The sequence below is a fragment of the Gallus gallus genome, chromosome 13 (assembly GCF_016699485.2).
Source record: "Gallus gallus isolate bGalGal1 chromosome 13, bGalGal1.mat.broiler.GRCg7b, whole genome shotgun sequence".
NCBI lineage: Eukaryota > Metazoa > Chordata > Aves > Galliformes > Phasianidae > Gallus > Gallus gallus.
In genome coordinates this window covers 2,237,872-2,260,584 of record NC_052544.1, presented here as the reverse complement: position 1 = coordinate 2,260,584, position 22,713 = coordinate 2,237,872, and the positions used below count along the sequence as shown (strand labels likewise).

Below are 22,713 nucleotides of genomic sequence, written 5' to 3'. Positions count from 1 at the left end.
TGTGGTGCTGCTGCATGTCTGCTGGTTTACAGTGGTGCTTTACAACACCTAACTGGGGTTTTGTGGGTTGCTCTGCCTCTGGAATGACAGTACTTGGTGTTCGTCTCAGTTAACTCCATACTATTTTTACAGCTCTGTGTTCAAATGGCTCAGAATAACATGCTTGTCACTCACCTGTCAGCTGCAAAATGTAACTTACTTCAGACTTCCTTCCCCTGAGAGTAGCTCCGATATGAGGAGTATCTTCAATCACCGAAAAAGTCTGTGCTGTCCCTGTCCTGTGTACTCCAAAAAGGCAGTTGGTAACAGAAGGTCCTCTGGTTCAGAGTGGCCTACTTAAGAATGCTGCTGTGCAGCAGGCCGAGGTTTGGCAGTAAAGTTTTAGCATCACGAGATGCTGTTTCAATTTTGGGGAAGCGGGGATGGGTCTTCAGTGTCATCTGTACCAGCACGTGGCTTTATGTGGTGAATTCCAGCGCACACACAGGGCTGGGTCCTGCCTGTTGGATCCTGCAGCCCTTGACTCAGTGGGAAGTGCATCAGGATCCAGTGTGCCATTGCTGAGGTCTGCTTTGTGCAGCATCAGCAGAACGGCAGGAGCTGTGCAGAACTTCTGCACTTGTTGCATGTGTGAATTACTCGCTAGGCTGTCTCCAGGTGCTTCTGGGTTCTCATCAGGCTGGATGTACAGATCTTTCAAGAGAGTGTCCCTCAGAATGTTTAATCCTCACATGTGTTGAAAGTGAATTGTTGTTTTTCAAATTGTGTGGTTGCTGCTGTTTCACTGCTGAGTTGGAGTGGGCCTTTCAGCTTTGGCTTCACGTGCTGCCAGTGATGCTCTCATCTGATTTACTGTCAAGAACTTAACCAAGTGGGTGGAGACACCGAGCTGTCTGTCCTCTGAGTGACTGCAATTCTATCATCCAATATTTTGTGTCTGGAGACAGAACAAATGTCATTAGTGATTTCAGAATTCATTAGAACTGAATCATTGTGAACACTTTGCAGTTTGTGACATGTCACTGGTCACAGAGCTCCCTGTAGAGGAAAATAAAAATCACTTGCTAACAGTTCTTTGTTTTTTTCCCCATTCTGACACAGGTTGCCAACTTGGCCTGTTCCATCTCGAACAACGAGGAAGGTGTGAAATTGGTTCGCATGTCAGCCAGCCAGCTTGAAGCCCTGTGTCCCCAGGTAATGAAGCACAAAAGAACCTGCTCCTTGCCTGGATAATTTTGGCAAGTGATTCTGATCTTTTACGTCCACTTACAGACTTGTCTGCAGGTCTTGGCATTTTCCTTAGTGCATGTAGAGAATTAAATACATCATGACTTACATACTTAAAACTACACGATAGGAAGTAATTAGATGAGTGGTAAGGATGAATCTTGAGGTTCTTCTTTACGTGATAGCTGTAAGTTCCTCTTGCTGGGAATTCTTGTAACCTGTGAGACAGTAAAACCAATGAAGCTTTAGTGGTTTACTGCGGACGTTCATGTTGCAGAAGATGTGTTGTAAAGACACCACTGCTTCTCTTGTCTGCTATGATGATGATTATTATTATTATTATTTTACATAAGTAGAATATAAATATACCAATAAATCTTCCTCATGGACCACAATCAGTAAAAACTGGCTATGCAAGAGGAGTTTGAACCTGTGTGAGACTGTCCTTTAATTAATAGCTTCTTAATGACAACAAGGAAATTAGGTTTATAGAAGAGCTAGGCTATGCTCTTTCATTTTGATACTCCAGTTGTTGGCATTTAAAATATCAGGGAACTGGAATGAACTTTGAGGGCTGCAGAGTGCTGTCAGTTCTTGTGGTTACCTCTTGTAAAGCATCAGGAAGATCAGGTCTAAAACATACAAATAAGCTGTGGTGGTAACTAGATCCTGATGGAAAATATGTCCTGAAAAGTGGTCGTATGGCACTGTATGAAAATAAGGTATGTTGCCATCTCAGGATTACTTGGAATTTGTTCCCATTTTTCTGTATGTATAGAAATGGAAAGGACCTGTACATATCTGTAAGTTCTTTGAAACTGTGTTTGTTTCAGTCTCTTCTTTTCTTTCTTTGACTGTCCAACAGCCTCCTATTTAAATAAGTCTACACCGTTATAAGATGAGCATCGTGGCAGCCAAGTCAACGTGAAATAATAAACTACAGCCAATAGTCACAAAACTGTGCTTGCAAATACCATGGTGCAGTTGTTAACCTTTGTTTTCAGGGGCTGTGGGTGATACGTTTGGTGTGGCTGGGAGCTGTGGTGAAGTGGGCAGGGAGGGCTGGAACTGATGGATTTTGGCTTTATGTAAGTTCCACATCTGAGCTTCCCAGCCTGCAGTTCTGATGCTCTGCTGTGCGATCTGCCTGAGCTTTAGGGTGGTCAAGGGATTAGCAAATAACACCATGGATGTTCATAGGGCTTGTGAGAGTGCTTTTATGTTACACTGTGTTCTCTGGTTGATACTTTAATGCTCTGAGAGTATTTGAACATGTGAATACTGAGAGATATTTAGGGACACTTATTTAAACTGTTCTGCAAATGGCATCTGCTTTCTCCTAGCAGTTCAGAAGTTTCTCCCATGCCAGTCTGTGCAGTGCAGCACGCTGTTATCCTCATCGGCTGCCTCTGAACACCCCAAGTAATCCCCAGATGCTTCCAGATGCACAGAGCAGCACAGTGAGGTGCTGTTTTTTAGGGGCAATTACAGGCTTGTTTTGCAGTTTATTTCTGACGAGATGCACGGTTTATTCTTGGATATTGTTAGGTGACAAACATGCAAATTAGGCATAAAATACAAATTTACTCCAGTATTATCTGCCTTTTTTTTCCTTTTTTTTTTTTTTTTTTTTGCTTAGATGGTATTTTTCCAGAAAGATGCTGGATTCAGAGTGAGTCAAGTCAATCAGTAATTATAATACACTCTGAAACTCAAGTGAACATATCAATATCACAAGGAAATATAATGTATGAAATTTAATTCAAGGCATTGCAGTGGTGGAAAGGATGAAACTGAAATTTAATGCACTTGATTAAGTCCCCAGGTAACTTCTTAAATAGCTTAGCAGTGTAGAGGCCATTCTGGGAGTAGGGAACTCCTGGTTAAAGAATGATTTCTGCAGAAATCAATCTGTTGAGTTAATTATAAAGGCAGTATCTCAGGTAGAGCAGTTAGTCGGTCCCTCGCAGTAAGTTGCCTTCTTCAGCTGCCAGCTGAAGCTGGGATCGTGCAGCTCTTCAGACAAGGCAAGGCTTGGAAGCTTCATTGGTGTGGATGAGAAACCATTCGGTGCCCACATCACCAAAGGGCTCAGGCATTTGCAGGTTGGAAATTTAATTATTACAGCAAAGAGAAGGCGTGGAATATCGTTCATCTAAGAGGTCACTACAACAGCGAGCAGGTACATTGGGACAGTGAGGTTGGGTTGCTTTTCCTCCAGAGAGGTCATCTGAGTCACATCAGCCTTGCTGTTTGCTGAGTGACCAGCCAGCTAATGCAGAAGGCAAAGCTGGAGACTAAATCTAGCATTTCAACTCTGCTCTGTGGCCCGGGAGGAACTGCTGGGAAGAACTGTGTTCTGTGTAGCAGCCAGCTGGGTCACTGCTGCTGGGCTGGGCTCCCAGAGCTGAGATCACACCGCGTTAGGGGTCGCTGTGCTGTCCTGTGAAGCCTTGTCTTGGAAGCCAGCCTGAATTCTTTTGGTTGAGGGCAGGTGTTGCTGAAATTCTGCTTGTTGAAGTGCAGGGATTTCTTCCAGCTTCCCACAGGGGTTACCTGTGTTCCTGCATCTTTGTGCCTCCCTAGGTGGTAAGGGAAAGGGGCAAGTCTGTGGTGTGTCAGGATGAAGGAACAAAAGTCCTTGATCATTACAGTTACATGTTTAGAAAATAAAATGCTTAACGTCTCTTTCTGAATGGAAATGGAAAAGTACTGCTGAGAAATACTTGGAATAGTTGCTTATGCTCTCATTTGCCTAGCAGAGCGCTGGGGAAGTTTTCTTTGCCTTCTTGCGAAGCACAGATCTTGCCAATCGTAAATTAGTGAAAGATTCTGTTTATCTCAACTCAAAAACCTGGATCCTTGCTTGTAACTGTGGCTTCTGAGTTCTGTTTCCAAGAAGTACTTGCTTTGGGAGCCTGTGAAAGCTGTTTTGTAACAGACATCTTAAATTCAAAACGCTAAGAAGAGAGCTTAACCATAGCAAGCTTTCTGATCATACAAGCTGTAGGTGTTGAAGAAGCAACAGTGAAAATGCCCCAGCATGGCTCATGAAAGGAAAGAGCATTGCTGCAGCCTTTTGATGTGACAGTCTGCTGCCACTTGCAGCTGCATTTACCAGCGATTTGTTGACTTTCTCATTCTTTAAAGCCTTTAAAGTTCATCTGTAGATTTATAGTGAAACTGTAGTCAGAATTTTTGAAACTAATTACAGAATAGAACTTCCATAGGTTGGGTGCTTGCTTCCGCCAGTACGTGCTGGAGCCCATTGCCCCGAGACCGACCATCCCGGGGAGCAGCCCATAGGTGCAGGATGGACCTGCAGCTGCAGCAGCTGTTCTCCCATCCTAAGTGGCAGGGCTTGCTCTGAGCAGCACTGATTGCCTTTTGAGGGCAGCAGGCAGTGCCTGCACCCATCCTTTCCCCGCTTGCTCCATGTCTGCTCTAGCACAGCCAGCATTTAGCAGTGCTCACCCACCCTGCGCAGTCAATGAGTGTCACTGATTAAACAGGCTTCAGAGGAGCCTTGGATTAGATTACATCTTTTATAAAAATAAATTGGCTCTTCTTGTATTAATGTCTTCTTTTAATGACTGCTGTTCCACATCCATACATTCTAATTTTGAAATGCTTGAAAAGCAATTTGCTGCTTATAGATTTCTGATGAGGCAGGTGGTTACGTATGCTGATCACACCTACTGCCACACAAACAACATGCAGAAGTGCACGGAGTCCCGTGCAGAGGTTCCAGGTTGCATGAAAACTGCTTTGCAAAAGTTAACATTGAAGTTGCAGTTCTGTGCCATGAAGGCTCACTGTGAAGAACCAGCACAGGACAGGAGTGGCTAGCAGAGAAGCAATGTGAGAAACTTGAGCAGCTACTGATTCACTGGATCTACATAAGGAGAGTCAGTGATAGAAGAAGGATTCAGTTCCGTGCTGAGAAGTATGTTGGGTGGTCAAGGACTGTGTGTTTTCTTCACAGGCACAGTATGGGCTGTGGAATGCAGTAGTAGAACAGCTTCCAGAAACGCCTCTGTTCCCCGAAACCCCCAAAACCTTCACTGCTTCAAGTCAGTGAAGTGCTGTACAGAGCTGCACAAATGGGCACCAGAACAAACGGCTCCAAAATTCCTGCACCTTCTATACGGGCTGCTGTTACCATGTGAGCCCTCAGCTACAAAAATCCTTCTCTTATGTGAGGAAGTTGATAATTATCCATACACAGCATATATATAGAAAATCACTTTGATGGTAGCATAAGCTGCTGGGAAGGGTTGTGTTGCTCCAGAAAAATCTCTGTCAGTGGTCATGGCACTGTAACAACAGGAGAAAATATCCTCTGCAGAGACACCTGAAGCAAATCCCAGAAAGGCAAGGAGGGTATTCTGAGTACCTCTTATATACTGGAGCAAAGAACTGGAAGTCAGAAGTCAACTGCTATGATTCTGTCTACGATTCTGTGATTCTCCTGTGGTGCATCAGCCTCTGTCCACTTACTGGTCACTGCCATTACAGCTGGAGATCGTGCAAAGCAATCTCTGCGTGTTTTGCTTCCAGGCATTTCAGCTCATCAGTTTCTGCAGAGTGCTTTTTGCTGTATTGAAGTACGTAGAGGGCTGGCACACAGGCATGTGAATGCAAACCTGGGGCTGGATGTAAGTGGAAGTGACTTAAATGTCCTGCTGACGAACCGCGCTCCTGCTTGTAGCAAAATGGAATTGGGAGCAGAGGAGGAGACGTGAGGATGGAGATAATTTGGGGATCTAGGATATGGAAAATGAAGTTAGGAGCAGGTTCTTACAAACTGCCAGTAAGCAGGCTGTGTTTTCTTTAATGCAGAAAAACGCAGGTGTGAAAATCCAGCTAAGCCAGGGGCATCCTGCTGGGCTCAGCTGGGGGCAGCTTGGGAGGCACAGGGCAGGAATCTTTTTGGGGACCATATGGGAGCTGTGAGCTGAGAACTGTGCTCCCTCTGCTCTTGTTGTGCCTCTCAGCCAGCTCTGGGGCTCAGGGCAGTAGCAGAAGGCATGGCAGCACTGCATGGCCTCTGTCTGTGGGGTGACAGCAAGAGAACAGAGCAAGTGAGGGGTGGTGCGTGGTGCGGTCCTGGTTTGGGCAGCTTCAACAGGAACCTGCTTCCTCCTGGCCTTGCATTTAAATCACTTCTCGTGGGATCTCTTACCCTTTATTTCAAAACTAAACAAAACACACACCAAACAAACAAACAAACCATAAAAACAACCCAAACCAAGAGTTAACCCCGAATATTTGGGCTGTAAAGAACAGGTGTTCAGCGAGGAGAGGGGAGATGTGTGGGTGCTCCTTAGTAAGGCACAGCAGCATCCTAAAGCCAATGGCACAGGAAACAGGGCAAAATGAAACCAGCCGCAGGAGGAGCAGTGTCCTACAAAGAGCAAATGGGCATTATGAAAAAGATTGAGGTGAAAATAACATGAAATTAATGCTTACAGCCACTGACTGAAGTTGTTACGTAGCTTATGGGTGTTGTGTGCATTGAGATAATCTTAAGGTACAACAGGTAAGAATTGCAGAGCAAAGCAAATAAGTAATTTTCTTCTCCCGTGTGAACTTTCCTCCTTCGGCCATGCCAGCCAAGTGTTCAGAATGGCTCTTTGTAGGAAAAACAAATGTGCAGGAGCTTTCTCCTGCCTTCCGTGTCGGTCTTCCAGATGCGGGGCCAGAAAGTTTTTTCAGTCTTTAATCTCTATTTTCAACAGGGAAAAAGAGAAACAAACAAACAGGCCAAAAAGCAGATTGTTCCCACGAGGCTGTGAGATGCAGATTGAGACATCAGTTGCAGGGCTTTGGATCCCCAGCCTCCCCCGTGTCAGGGCAGGGCTGCCAAGGCCTGGCTGTGGCTGCAGGCACAGCAGAGCTGCTCCAGGAACTCAGTGGAACGGCGGCGCTGAGCTGGGCTGACTGGAGCACTGCAATTGCTGCATGAAACAAAGCATCGATAAAAATAGTGTGTTTTCTTGCCATGCTTCATTTCCTTCTGGATAGTCTCAAATGTCCCTGTTTGATTCTTTTCTTTGTACAACTTCAGTGAGTCATTGTGATCACAGTGCTCTGGCAGAATTTTGAGAAGCTCTGAAATACGGAATATTTCCCTGCACTGCCAAGTGTTGTACATGGAAGCAGCTACGTTTCAGGTAGTCTTGCCATATTCTGCCTATTTTTGGACTGTATGTGTCCTTCCTACAAATTATTTGTATTGTAAATGATTCCATACAGTTAAATGCCCAATGTTTCGTGTTTTTATGGAGGAATAATTGTGTGCTTCAATCAGTCCCTTCACCCTTCCTCCCCAAAATGTTTGGTTTAGATAATGAAGGAATTGCAGTGCCCACCACCCACGACATACACAGACACAGAAGATCCTGCATTTCTGTCCTTTTGCCAAATCTGTCCAAGCATCTGTTGGAAGATAAATCGGTTGCCCTGTAGTGGATACCAGGCATCATGTAAGAGTGTGTTTACCTGAGAAGTTGGGATTTTTTTAGGATTTTGTCAGTAATCCCTGGGATATTACCCCAGCCAGATGGTGGCCAGAGTAACTTGTCAGTGTAATTCTTAAGCTTTGCATATTTGGCAGAGTGAAGGGTCTGATTCCCCTAGCTCAAACTAAATGTTGTGACCACTGTGCAGATGGAGATCCAGATGCTAAATGTGTACAAGTGGATTCATGACTGTGAGGTAGAGTATGTGCTGTGAAACAGGGCTCTGGGGCTGCATCAGCTCTCTTGAATTTCCTCCCGAGCGCACGTGCAGGCGTGCACACCTTCATGAGAGTGTCTGTACTGAGCTGTAGTTCTGGCCTTAGCTCTGCAGAGCTACTCGACAGCCTTTGATTTCCCCACCTCTACATCATCCACATCTCTAGCACTGCTGGCTGCTTTCCAAACACAAGGCGGGTCTGTTTGTAAGGAGATCTTACCTGCTAGTTTTGCTTGGTAGATTTGTTAAGATGCCTTTGAGGTGACCGTTCCTTTCTGCTGGTGTAACTACAGACAAGGATCCTATTCCAGGTGGGTGAGTGGCCTGCCTGAAGGATAATGGTGCAGCTTGTGCCTCCTGCATTTGAATTTGGTGGCAGTGCCTTGTTTGAGCTCTTTGAGTACTTGCTGAGCCCTCTGTCTATGACAGCTCTTCCATTAGATATGAAGAGCTGCTTAATTTGGGCATCTGGGGTTAGGCACGTGCTGCTGACAGAGATTTATGGTTCAGCCAGCTGCTGCTGTCCAGACATACATCACACAGGCACACAGGCCATATGTTCCATCGGCAGTAGAGCTGACCTGTCGGAGTGCTTAAAGCATGTTTTCATACCTGGTGTTAGCCAGGGTGGCTGTGAGAGGGGAGGAGAAAGCATCCTGAGTCCTGGCATTGCTGTGTTGTGTCTCTGTAGTAGTGGTAGCGAGCAGGATTAAAACTCAGGGCAGATTTGTGGAGCGTTGTCTGTGTTCCCCATTTTGTTTGTATAGTGCTCATTATTTTGCATTCGTCTTCATAAGACTTTGGATATCTAGATTGTCACTGATAGATGGATAATGGGTTACATAAATGAAGCCGAGGCAAGAAATGGCATTGGCCGGACTTAAGAACCAGGCATCATGACCACAGAATGGGCTTCCCTTTCTAAAACCTCTGCTTCTGGTTGATTTGTAAGTTTTGAACTTAACTTCCATGCGTGCCACAAGGCTTTTTTCAGAGCTCCCAGGGCTGGGGAGCCGCAGTCCCATGGACAGGGGGAAGTGCTCAGAGCAGCCTGCACCCCACGGCTCCCCAAAAGGACTCTTCTTCCTGCCGCTGCTTGCACTGGCAGCATGGATTCCAGGTATTACTTTGGGGCAGGGGGAACAGCAGAGAGCTGATGTGTTGGTCAGGAAGGACAGGGGTGGTGCTGTCATTGCCGGGATTCAGAGGTGTGTTTCATCCCAGCAGCTCTCCTGACCAGGTTGTGGTTTGTGCCGGGCTGATGCTCACGTTTGCACACTTGTGACGAAGGCCATCAAGCTCACTTATAGATGGGACCAAAACTCCCAGCCTCCATCTGCAGCTGCAGCGTGGCAGCCTGCAGAGCAGGACAGCTTGGCTCAGGCACTGTTCGTTCCTAGCGTCCCTTGGGTGAATCAGCCTCCTTCTCCTGATTCATTCGATGCCATCGTGATATCTTTAACATCATCATCATTTCCATGTTTAGTGAGTTATATCTTCTTTTAAATGCTTTGTGACACTTTCAAATGAAGCAGGTAGAAAACGTCGATTTTGTAAAAGCAGGAACATCTGGCGCTTACATGTTTTGTTCAACAACTTGGTGAAATTAATGCAGTCCTAAAGTAGAGAAGAAAAATTACACGTTGAACTTACGAGTTAATTAGCTCTAACGCTCTAGCTTGAAAACAAGATTAGGATTGTCATGTCGGTCTGACTGGAGGTTTTCCCATGCCTGGCGTGTCTCCAGGTCATTTTGCTAACGCACAGAGGAGCCAGAGCGGATGCTGGAAGAGGAGCAGGCTTCGTGGCTGCTCCCTTCCCACACCTGGAGAGGCTTTTTTTGACATTTAACTGACCAAGGAGTTGGCACAGCGTAAGTTCATTACCCAGCAGCGTGTGTAACACTTCTGCCTAGCAAAACAGTAGGATTAGAAGGAATTACAGTCTAACAGAGAGCCTGAAGAAAACGTGTAGGGGTGTTTGGGAGGAGCAGCATGGGAGCACCAAATACCCTCTCCTCCTGTTTCCTGCCTAATCCAGCTCTTCCAGAGCCATAATAGAAGGCTTAAGCTATTGTAGCAATTACTGGTGAGGTACAGACTAAAATTTGAAGGAAAGGAAGATAAATACAAAATATATCTTAAATTCTGTATTTGTATATCGTTCCTGCTTCAAACTGTCAACTTAATCCATTTGGACCTTTTTTCTCCGGTTCTGGTGAGTAGCTTAGGAAATGCAGCCTCCAGTGGACCAATATCATCATGTCTGAATATTTACCAACATAACGTGTGCTCAGAAAGCTGCTGCACCTTTTTAGCATGAGCTGTTAGAGAAAGGTGCGGCTGGCTGGTGTGAATGCCTGCCAGGTGTCCTTGGGAGCAGTAACTGACCATAAGAAGTGTGGGAGCAGATATGAGTTGGGCGGGAAAGCATAGAATAAACACTTCTGTGTTTAAACATCAAGTTCCCGAAAACTTATTACAGTTGCTTTGTTTGCTGCTGCGTTCATTGGATAAACATACAGCACCTACTTGTTTAGTTTGGAGCACTCTAAAAATCCAGAGGTGTTTTGCAGGTCATCAACGCTGCCCTGGCCCTGGCTGCGAAACCACAAAGCAAGCTGGCCCAGGAGAACATGGAGCTCTTCAAAGAGCAGTGGGAGAAGCAAGTCCGCGTGCTGACTGATGCTGTCGATGACATCACCTCCATCGATGACTTCCTGGCTGTGTCAGGTAATGGGGGGGTCTGAGAAACAGTCTCCTCACTGAGCGTATTCCTGGAAACCAGTGGTATCCACGTGGTGTGGAGTCCTTGGCTTTTGGAAGGAGCGGTGTTGGTGCACTTCACCTGGCAAGCACTGTCTTCTGCGGAGTGTGATGTAAAAATAGAGCAGGAGATCTTGGCACAAGGAGAAAAGGTGTTTTTCCAGGTGTGAAAGCAGCAATAGTTTAGTTAGCAGGTACTCTAGAAACTTGTCACTGCGTTACAGAGTGAGCATGCATAAATGTATAGATTTACATGTCAGCAGACAGATCAGCTCAAATATAGCGAAAGACACTTTGAATCTCTGGATCTGGAATTGCTAGCTGAGCTTCCCATGGATTGCCACAAAGCTCTTGCAGACAAACCTCACTGCTAGCAGCGGTGAGACAGAACGTGTTCAGGCTGTGAGCTGGCAGAAAGCAGAATCCCTCCTTTCACCTCGGACTCTTCTTACGTCATTAAAAATTAATACCCAGCTATAATCATACAAGTTAATTAAAACTGTTCGTATAGAAAACGTCCCGTGAATATTTTTAATCACATCAGTTTTACAAACGTTTTTAAGGGAGATCAGATACTTATCACAATACATTAATAATTCCATTTGTCACAGTGCTTGCCAAGATAACCTGTTTTATCAGCATCAGATGATAAAGACCCGCTAGTAGCTGCTATGACCTAGAAATAATAGGGGCATTTTTATTTTCACGTCCTCTAATTCCACTTGAGTCAGAGGACACAGGGCTATAACACATGAATTGTGGCTGCACTGGCTTTCACAAATTGCCACTACAAACCGAGGGCCTAATTTTCCTGGTGCAAACAGACTGGAGCATCTCCAGTGACCTAGAAAGCCAAGGCGTAAGGCGATATTTCACGGCAGGATGTGTGGGATCGGAAGCCGCGAGTGAACGTATCTAGAAAGTGCAGGTGAAAATGCAGATAACAAAGAGTTATCAGTATTGTCGTGTGTGTTTTATGCCCCAGGTTCTGAATAGAAACGTTCTCTGCAATGAGTTAGCAGAAGCTTACTCGGCAATTGAACGTCCTCATTCTCTTTATCTTTCTGCGTGTTCTTCGTTGCAGCAGCAGCTGAAATTGCACAGCTGCGAGGAGCCTATTTCTGGGGAAATATATTTAGAGGGAATTGTGTGCTGAAGTTCGTGGCTCCATTTGGAGTTTGTCCACGAGTGTACAAAACATTTTAAAGAGAAAAAGCTGTTATTCTGTGAAACCGCAGCCCGCATACAGCCGCCTGGCTGTGCTTTGCCTACAGGTGGGGCTCGAAGTGGGTCAGACCAGCAGGACCGGGCGGTCTCCTTCCCTGTGCAGCCCCCTCGGTCAGAGGGGTATCTCTGAGGGGGCAGGTGGTGGTGCCGGCCTGCAGCCGAATGGCTCTGAGCAGCTGCAGGGCCTTGGCAATAGGCAGGGGGCATTTCTGTCCTGGGGCAGCGGCTGGCTGACTTGGGAGGCCGCTTCCCTGCCCTGTGTGCTGGGCTCCAGAGCGATGCCGTGGAAGTAGTTCAGTGACTACTTCAGCTGCTCGAGTGCCTTGAGCAATTGTTTGTATTTGCTGCGTTATCAGAGAGGTGTTTGAAAAATATTAAAGCAATAAATATTGCTTCGAGTGTTATTTGTTTGAACTTTGATAAATGCTTTCCATATAAATGCCACTGCTGCAGTTCTGTGCTAAAAGTCAAAACGTGTCTTTGGATAAAATCGTGATGGGTGTGATTTATGCCAGCTTCCCTTTGGGGTTATTGGGATCTTTGAGCACAGTGGGCTTTATATAGATTGCTAACTGGGGTGCAAGCAAAATAAAAATTGTTCCTGCAGTCTGTGTGTTTGTGTACAATACCACATTCCTGCAATGTCCTGCATAAAGCTTATGCTTTGTTGATCAATTTTTGCTAGAACTGTTATAATTAAGAAAAGGCTTGATGAGAGAGACGTTGGTTTTAGATGACAGCGGATGGTTGTACAGGAATGAAGACGCCTAACTGTGCAGTGTTGCAGGTTGGCTTTATGAAGAGCACAGCACGAGAAAGGCTCTGTTAGGATGGACAATGATCTGTCAGTGGCTAATTGTTAGGGCTTAGGGAACTAGTGACAGGACACTCCTAAAGACTAAGGATCTGCCCTAAATGCTCCCAGCCAGGAGTGGTTTGCAGTCCAGGGAGCTGCAGCAGCAGAGGTGATACCTTCAGAACAAGTTCTTGGCAGGCTTTTCTCTCTTTAAGCTCGTGTTAGTTGCTCTTTCAGCCATTATCACCCCTTGACATCTCCAGCATCTTGTGCAGAATTCACAGCCTTAGCCGTGCTCTGCGTGAAGAGCCTCCTTATTTTTGACACGTCACCTATTTGCTCCAGTTGATGCCCCCAGTTGTAGAAGGTGGGAACAGTTTTTTCACTTCATGCTGTGTGTAAATGTACAGACCTCTGTCCTATGCCTCCTCCGTCATCTCCTTGACTGCGGTGCCTGTTCATTATTCCTCATTTCAGAGCTCCTCAGTACCTCCTGTGATTCCTGTCCCCTGATCAGTCCCATCCCCTAGCACCCTGCCTGTGGTTCCCACCGACTGTCCTTCAGTTGCTGGTAGCACTGTGTACAAATCAAATCCAGTGTTCTGAAGTTAGCTGGTTCTCCTTCAGAACCCTCTTAAAAATCATTCCACGTGCTGCCTCCTGTTCTGGTGCTGGTGGAGGTTTGAGCTGGAGTCTGCCCATCGTGATGGAGCTGTTTCTTAAGAGCCTCTGGATGAATACTTGTGGTCACACTGATTGTCCTTATTACAAAATGAATACTGTGTTTTTAAGTGTACAAACATGCAAGCGTTTGTTCTGTAACCACATCTGCTTCACCTGGTTTCTCCAGTGTCCCTTGTCCAGAAAAGGTCCACCATGGAGATGGTTCTGAGACCTTCCATGGGAACATGGTAGAAAAGCAGAATTGCATCTATGACTTAAACTTTGGGAACTTGCTTTTATATTTTGGTCCTCCCTTAGCCCCCAGCATCCCCATAACAGCCTTCTTGAGGTGTTTGGAAAAGGCATTCCTAACCCCTTTGATGGGGAGTTGGAAGGAGTGTTGTGGCAGGGGATGAGGATTGACAGTCACAGGGGTTTGAATTCTCTTAGCTTTTCACAGTTGTGTGTATGTCTTTGTTTGCTCTAAAAAATACTTTCTCCTAGGAAAACACGGCGTGTCCTCTTACCTTCTCTTACCTTGTTACCAAACCACACCATATTTCCCCATACTTAGTTCAGTAGGACAAAATCCCTTTGCTGCTGCTGGTGTTCTGTTCCGTGTTACCTTCTGTTGCTGTGAGATTTTTCTCCTGCTCAGCAGCACCGAGGCTGATGTAGGACAGCTCTGTAACGTCCCCGAAGGTAGCAGCGCTGAACCCATGTGTCAGCATTTCCCTGCCCTGCACCTTGGCCTCAGCAGATGGCATTCGGTGCCAGACACCCGTGGTCTGTATGCCTGTAGGACAGGTAGAAGTGTGCACCTGTCCCAGCACAGAGCAGTGTCACATCTCATCTGTTGTCATCCAGCTGCAGAGCAGGAATGGAGTGGATGCACCTGACAGTCCTGCACTTCCCCGCGGCCCTTGCAGACTTCCCTCACATCCTTCTGGCCACTTTGCATCTGCAGAGGGCATTAAGTGGTCGGCAGCATTTAAACATTCATCCTCGTTTCACCCATGCCTTTTATTAAAGCCCATATCATCTGAAGAGGCTTTTAAATGATCTGTGGCTTACTTTATTCTTTTAGGAACTCAAGCAATAAACATTGTGTTATTTGGCCTGACACTGATGCTTTCCTCTTTGCCTTTGTGACTTGCAGGGCTGTCTGTCTCTTGCTTTAATTCTGAGCCTGTGCGTGCTCCTTGCCGGGGCTGTTGCAGCACGGCTGCCTGCTCACTGACTTGTCAAATCACTAACGAACCTGCACTCTCCTCTGGTAGGGCCACATCCTGCCCTCAACTGAACTTGCTCGGGCTGAGTTCCTTCGGAGGTATTTCACAAGTGCACTGTTTGTCCAGGTTGCTTACACAAGTCTCGCAATATTGCATCTGGCTCTGCTAATTTTATGTAAGTTGGGCAGAGCTCTTCCAGCAGCAGTCCTTCCAGCCGGTTCACGCAAATCCTCTCTCAGCTCCGTGTGCTGCTCATCTCCCCCAGCTCATGCAAAACAGCTCTCTTGCCACCTGGGCAGGGAATGGAAACTCCTTTGGTAGCAGCGTCGTGTGATTAAGGCAGCAGAAGGTAACACTGGAAACAGTTTAAGGGACAAAGCAGGGATGCTTCCAAGGAGGTGTTGTACAAAGCAGCAGAAATGTTGGATTGCAGTGTCAAATCATTGCTACTGATGTATTAAAGAAGTGTCTGGCGGAGTTTGTAAGTTCTGGGTAGGTGTGTGCTGATGAGCACCCAAACCTCTCCAGTCATTCTCAGAAATCTCTTAAGGGTTTTTACTCATTTGGAACCTCTCGAGCTTGATGAGCAAAGGAAAACATGTCTATTAAAATGTATTTTCTTAAAGCAAATTACAAAAGGAGGTTTCATGGCTTTATTTTCTGTTTTCTTATGAGGCACTGAGTCCTCCACCACTGGAACACTTTGGGCATAAATCACCGCATGTGTTACCTGTCGTAATGCACGTGGAGGGCTAATAGTGTGATTCCCTCCCATGGTATGTGTGTGGTTGTAGAACTCTGTGTAGGAAGCCAGAAATGCGCACCCAGTGCCCCTGTCTGTCAGGGCATCAATGGGTGAGGTGTGGCCTGGGCCACGTACGTGTAATGACAGCGGGAGTGGCTTGCAGGTATTTGGAACAAGGACTTTGGCAGCCCAGGGCTGGGGTATGGGGAGAAACGAGTTTAGGGAAGCTCCAGCTGAAGCCAGCTTTTTTGTTGGCAAAATCGAGTACAAAAAGGGGACAAGAGGTTTGGGCGCCTCCAGATGGGCGGACTGATGGTTCTTGTGACAACTGCTTTGGACAGACAGCTGTTTGCTGGTTGTAGCAAGCTTAAAAATTAATGCCTTACAGCATCTAGCTGGAGGTTTTTTAGAGCAGGTCACACACTGAGAAATTGTAATGCTGATGTACACGACAGAAAAGAAGATACTACCGTCTAAATCCTTCTTCTTTTACCACCAGAGAACCATATTTTAGAAGATGTAAACAAATGTGTCATTGCTCTCCAAGAAAAAGATGTTGATGGTTTAGACCGCACAGCTGGTGCAATTCGAGGACGTGCTGCTCGAGTCATTCATGTTGTCACCTCTGAAATGGATAACTACGAACCTGGAGTCTACACTGAGAAGGTGCTGGAAGCGACGAAGCTGCTGTCCAACACAGGTAAGGCAGCACTTCCAGGACCCCGGGTTCATGCTGCTTCTAAGCGGGTGGGCAAACGGATAGCAGTGTGCCCATGAAATCTATTAAACACTCCATTTACATACTGTAATGAAAATTAGTGGGAGTTATTTGCAGAGCTGTTGCAAAATGAGAAAAGTAATTTTGCTTTGTTGACTGGCTTAAAACTCAGCAGCACAAAAGGTCTCCCTGGCTGTGCTGGCTGTCAGCCTGAGCTGAGCCAATTGGGGTGCCAGGGAACGCGTCCCAGGCAGCGAGTCAGGGCTTGTAGGCATTCCGGGCATCTTGCAGCGTTGTACCACAATCTGGAAGGGTTTCTGCTGCATTGCCCCAGCAGAATGAGGCTGTGTTTTTGTACACCTTGTAGAAGAAGCACCGTAGGTCCTAGTCCCCCATCCCATAGAGTAAATGTGGGTGTTGCCTGTGAACTGGCTGGTAACATCCATCTAGGGTAAGGAATGGTTCTGGGTGCTTCCATGAGTGCTGTGCCAAGGATTAGTTGCTGTTTTTATTTTAATTACGACTTTGATGAAGAATCACGGGTGGCACTGAGGAGCCAAACAGACTGTAAATGGCTCTGTGATGTCCTTCCTGTGGCGGCGGTGAATCACGGAGGCACAGAGGTGCACACTGCCCTGCTGAGCGCCTGCGCAGCTCCAGCCTGGTGGTGGTAATGTCCCCCCACACTGATGTGTCTCTGTCTAGAGGGAACGTTAAACAGGTGCTAAATGTTGTATCCCATAGACTGTAACTGCTTCCCCAGGACTTTTCTCTTTGTGCACCACAAGGGTGTGATAAACTTTTCACTATGTGTGGGGGAAGAAAACAAGTAGCAGCAGAATAAACACAAAATGCAGCGGAGATAGGGCCGAAGCAGTGGTACTGGTGTTCATTTGTAACAAATGCTTTGAGTTTAAAGGGAACTATTGCACGCTTTCCAGCAACAGTTAATAATGATGCTCGCACACACACACCTATGAGGGTATCTGTGTTACTGGGTTGGAAATGACGGCTCTTCTGTGCTCTTAATACAGTTATGCCACGGTTTACTGAGCAAGTAGAGGCTGCTGTGGAAGCACTGAGTTCAGACCCTGCTCAGCCAATGGATGAAAATGAATTTATTGATGCTTCGCGACTGGTGTACGATGGAATCAGAGATATCCGGAAAGCTGTATTGATGATCAGAGTGAGTGTCACTTACCTGAGCTGCTTTCTGTCTCTCTGCTCACTTTCCCCCAGTTACTGAGCTAACACGCTTCAATTTTATTCAGAGCAGACAGCGTAAGATTTTCATTTAGCTCATGTGAACGTTCTCAGTCTTAAAAAGTGCTAATCACTCTGTGGAGTACTTCAGAAGTGCGTGTTGACTCAGATTCATTAAACAGATCTGAGCATCAATGATAGCCTTGAGTGGTGATGCTAAATACCCTTCACGCATCTTTTATAAAATCATGTTAATGCCTCGTTCATTAATGTGCTAAATCAGTGACCTTTGATGTAACAATTGCGAGTGAATTCCTACTGCAGATGCTTTTTCATGGTTTAAGAGCCTCGAAGTAAAGCTTAATGTCTCTTTCTTAAGTAAATTTTGAGAATTAATGCTAGTTAGCTGAAAACGGGTTTAGAGGAGCTCAGTCTGTAGTTCTCTCCAGGTTTCTATAGTATGTATTCATTAATTGGCTAACCTCGTTAAAAGAGACCAGCTCCCAGACCCGGGGGCAGCGGTGAAGGGGCAGAAGAGCTCCTGCAGTTGTTTGGAGGAACGCAGAGCACAGCTCTGGCTGAGGCCGGCAGATCTCTAGAGCAGCAGCGTGGTGCTGAGGGGCAGGAGCCAGACACAGCAAACATAAGTGTGGAGGTTTTATTCCTCATTTGCTTTTCCCTGTACCCTCTGACTCCGATGTAAATGCCTCCCAGGTAAACTCTCTTTGTCTTTCAGAGCGATAACCATTGCAGATGCATCTCAGTAAATTGACAACGCACAGCCCCAGAACATATGTGATTACAGCAACCATTGCAGTACTGTCTTCCATGTTTGCTGCTTAAAGCAAAGAATCAGATAGAAAATCAGAAGAAAAGCTGACAGCCACATATGTGCTCTCCATATAATTCTCTTGTATTTACGCTCGGGATTTATAGAGAGCCAATGTTATATGAAGATATCAGTGCTTTCCTGCTCCGCAGACGAGCTAATTGGATTCACCCCCTGCTAGAGTCCTTGTTATTCAGGACATGGGAGCAGGGCTGCCAATTGCACGTCGGCAGTAATTAGCAGAGCTGGCAGTGCCAGGACTGCTGACATTTCCCCCTGTTGCTGATGTCAGGGTGCCAGTTGCTGGCGGCAGCGCGCTGCTGACACACCGACGACCTATAAAAAAAGTCAGATTGTTGTTATTTGTTGTCCAGAGGGCTGTAAGGTGTAGAATACACGTAGATAAAAGAGAAGGTGCCAGAACCCCACTTCTGCAGGCCGTGGGCTCTGGCTGAGTACGGGCACGGCCTCCCGGCAGCCAATGCTGCAGAGCGTGGCTGGGGCAGCATGCTGGCTGACCCCGAGCTCTGGGGCTTGCTGCTTGGTAACCAGAAGGAAAAGTCATTTCATCACCTGACTTTGGCGCTTTTGCAGCCTGTTTTCAGAAGTAAAATCTCACTCTGTCCGTAGTTACTGAAACAGAGCTCTTTGCTCCCTTGGTCCCCAGGCAACCTCCTGTCAGCACCAGAAGAGTCTTTGCCCCCGGGTTGCGGGATGGACAGGAAGAGAAGGGGCTGTGGCATTGTCAGCGTCTTCCTAAAGATGTGGCAGGATGGGTCTGGGGGGATTTTTACCCTTTTCTTAAAACACTGGTGCAGCGATGTACTCAGCACTGTATGTCCCTGCTCCGTTCTTAAAGGCACGGGCAGGAGCTGGGGCCCAAATACTCTGTGTCTCCGTTGTCAGCATACTCAGCCACCTCTGCTTTTCTGCAACTCTTTTGCATAAGTGTTTTTATTTTAAGCGTGTTACGAGATGTCTGCATCAGTATCAGGAAACAAGTTTATGAAATCGAGCATGGGAAAGAAACCTGAAGAGCGAGGGCTCTGTTTGCATTTTGCCTATTAATCACAATTCGTGGCATTTATCAGTGAAGTTCTTTGTTGATGCAGCTCTGCAGAATTGTCACCGAGTTCCACGCTCAGCAGAGATGCAGCATTTCAACAAACATGCTGTTTAAACTGATAAGCTTTATAAAAATGTCGCCAGCCATAGACTGGCAGTAGCAAAAATAAATTCTAGGCAAGCGGGAAGTAGGTCAGCTGGGTTTAGCCTACAGCACAAGAGCTGGCCCTTACTAGCTAAAAATTTTAAGCTTCTCCTGGGGATAAGAATAAATTTCGATACGTTTTGTCTGTTGTTAATTCAGTCGATGCTTTGATTCATAATTGTGCTAAAGAAGACGTCCGTGGTTGTGAACCAGGGCTTAAAGTTGGATGTAATTTTAGCTTCAGAATGTCAAGCGAAGCTTTTACATTTATCAAAGTTGCAGAAGGTGGTGTTCGTTTTGGAAAGACTTTTTCTGTATTTCAGCTCCTCTGTGCATTCGTGTCCTCTGACAAATCTCAGATGTTCAGTGACTGCTCGGTAATTTGGGGGATTTCTACCGTGTTTAACGTGAGCACTCAGCTGTGTGCAACCACACGTGTTCGTAAGGCCCGATGCACCGTCCTGTTGAGGACAATGGATAATTCTTACCTTTGCTTATTTCCATTCCCACGAACACAGTGTTCTCTTTAATTCTAGAGCCATTCAAACTGCTGTCTGACTCTCGGTGCTCTTCTCTCCCCTCAGACCCCCGAGGAATTGGATGATTCTGACTTTGAGACGGAGGATTTCGATGTCCGAAGCAGAACGAGCATTCAGACAGAAGATGACCAACTCATTGCTGGGCAGAGCGCAAGGGTAAGGGAGAAATCTGTGTGTTAGCAGAGCATGTCCTGCCTTCTAGAAGCAGTTCAGCTCGTGTTGAAGATCCAGGTTAAATTTTGGTGAAAACGTTAGACCAGCAAGCAGACATTCTCTGTTTCCAGTTTGCTTCTGAAAAGGAGTTCAAGTGAGTTCAGCAGTGTTGGTGTGATGGGTGTCACAAACATCTGTGTTTTGCTGTAGGTGTTCTAAAAGATCAGAATGCTTTTTATACTGACGCTCCATCTGCTCCATCCTTTGGCATCACACAGAATCACAGAATGGCTCGGGTTGGAAGGGACCTCAAAGATCATGAAGCTCCAACTCCCCGCCACACACAGGGCCACCGACCTCCACATTTCATACCAGCCCAGGCTGCCCAGGGCCCCACCCAACCTGGCCTTCAACACCTCCAGGGATGGATGGGGCATCCACAGCCAATCTGGGCAGCAGTGCCAGCACCTCCCCACTCTCTCTGTAAAGAACTTCCCCCTGACGTCCAACCTAAAGCAGATGATGTGGGCACCTCCATTTAGTTAGGCAAGGAGTGTCTGCAGGAGGATGCAGGACAAGTAATTCCGTTGTGTGGCTGTTAGTTACAACAGGCAAATACTGACTGTGTGGGCATGAAACTTTGCAGCTCAGGCATTTTTTACAAAAGGTCTTCTTATGTATACGTTTGGCCACTGGGCCTTTAATCAAGATGATGTTGAAAGCAGCTGGAAAATGAAGTAATTTAAACTAAGTGAATTTCCTATGACTGTTAAAAATGAAAGCACTGATACGTAATACATAACCATTAACAGGTGATAACTTAAAATTGGTACACGGAAGGAAAAGCAGGCCTTACCTATTGTTTTTGTTTGACGTGTTCCCTTCTGGATCGATAACAATTTATCCTCTTGGGAAAGTGCCACGAAAGATTTTTCTGAGGGCTCTTTTTGTCCACAGCCAGGCAGGAGTGGTGAGGCCTTATCCATCAAACTGCAGCGTTGGCTTTGGAGCCGTGATAACTCCGAGTGCTTTTGTGCTCTCCCTCCTCGGGCAGCGCCCTCCATTCCTGTACCCTGCCCTCCTCCTATTTCCATGCAGACCTTTCTCATTCACCTTTCAGCAGGGCAGCTGCCAGATGGGTTTCACCCTAAGGCTCCTTTTCACCTGCTGCTGGAGGCACCAGTGCTCCCAGTGTTTATGAAGGCAAAGGCACTGAGGCTCATACAGGCCGTAAACCTACGCTGGTAGATTTTATCCAGGAGTAAGCACGTATTCCTTATTTTCACTTGCATTTTTCTCAGCATTCATGTTTCAAAATAGCATTTGTAGCTTTTTACCAGATCCATAATATTTCCTTAGTGCATTACAACACTGAAAGATACCCAAGTGGATCCTCCTTCCAAAACTCTTAGGTTTTAGAGAAGAGACAAGTCCCTCCTCGCCGTGCTGCTGTTCTTTGAGGGATGGTAACGTGTAGCAAACGTGGTTGAAGTTGCACAGTTTTGCCATGCAGACGCCCGTGCTTTGGGTGTCAGCTTGTCTGTCCGGGCATTTTTTCTTCTTTAGTGCTGGTAGTAATTCATACAGCATAAACTTTGTGTTCAGAATGGGAGGAAATCATCCTGGAAACCCTCTAGGTAGAGGATTGCTATTAAAGTTTTATCCCCCATCTACATAACTTAATTTGGTTATCGTGAAATGTCCCACAAAGCCTCCTGTGCTGTGGCTGGAGGATGCTCTGTGAGAAAGCTCTCTCTTTCAGGCCATCATGGCACAGCTCCCTCAAGAGCAGAAGGCCAAGATTGCTGAGCAGGTAGCGAGCTTCCAGGAAGAAAAGAGCAAATTGGATGCTGAAGTATCAAAATGGGACGACAGCGGTAATGATATAATTGTTCTGGCAAAACAAATGTGTATGATTATGATGGAAATGACAGACTTCACCAGGTGAGCCTTTTTAATTTGTGCACACAGCACCTTCTCTCAGAGCTGCCTGAGATGCTGGTCCTTTTTAGCAGTCTGACTTCTGTGATTGCCTTTAAATGTTAACCTGTTCAAGCCTGGGCATTAACCCGGGAGAGGCGTCACTGTGCAGGGGCTGGGGTGGCAATAGCTGTAATTGGGTCTGTGGATACACGCAGTGATGGCCTCACGTTCTTTCTTTTGAAAGTGATTTGGTCCCAAAGAGTGTATATACATATATATGCAACTATACGTATCGATATAGTTGTTCGGTTCTTTACAACATTAAGTTCTATGGGCTTCTTGATATTGCTGTGCTACAGAAATAGTTCCTCACAGTTATTTGCAAAAGAAAGAGTGTTTTTTTGATGGCTTTTGAAATCCATTTACTAGACTTCATACAACACTATTTTTTAAACTTGATGTTGCGTTCCATGCAAATTGCAAATCTGTCTTCTAAAATGTTATCTCTCATCATAATTAGTTTGCTCGAAACAGTAAAGTTTAAGATGTTTTTATTCCTACATTTAATCTGAACGTGGGGAGAGGCTGCGGGGGGGATCTGCCTGGGAGGTGCATGAAGAGGCAGTAATGGCTGCACCTGTGACCTGCCTGCCTGTGCAGCCTCATTTGTGCTGTCGGGTGTAATTCCACTGTAATAAGCAATAGAAAGTGCAGTATCTTGTTCATTCTTCTGTTTTTTCTG

At 46.1% G+C, this 22,713-nt stretch overlaps 1 protein-coding gene across 1 annotated transcript in view; it reads left to right on the top strand.

Moving 5' to 3' along the window:
- The window catches only part of CTNNA1 (catenin alpha 1), a 108,152-nt gene that overhangs the window by 78,356 nt on the left and 7,083 nt on the right, over positions 1-22,713 (top strand). The window contains exons 10-15 of the mRNA XM_414513.8: positions 1,102-1,194; positions 10,544-10,700; positions 15,896-16,096; positions 17,149-17,300; positions 19,941-20,051; positions 21,811-21,992. Coding sequence (XP_414513.1) covers positions 1,102-1,194; positions 10,544-10,700; positions 15,896-16,096; positions 17,149-17,300; positions 19,941-20,051; positions 21,811-21,992 — 896 coding nt within the window. The remainder of the gene's footprint in view (positions 1-1,101; positions 1,195-10,543; positions 10,701-15,895; positions 16,097-17,148; positions 17,301-19,940; positions 20,052-21,810; positions 21,993-22,713) is intronic.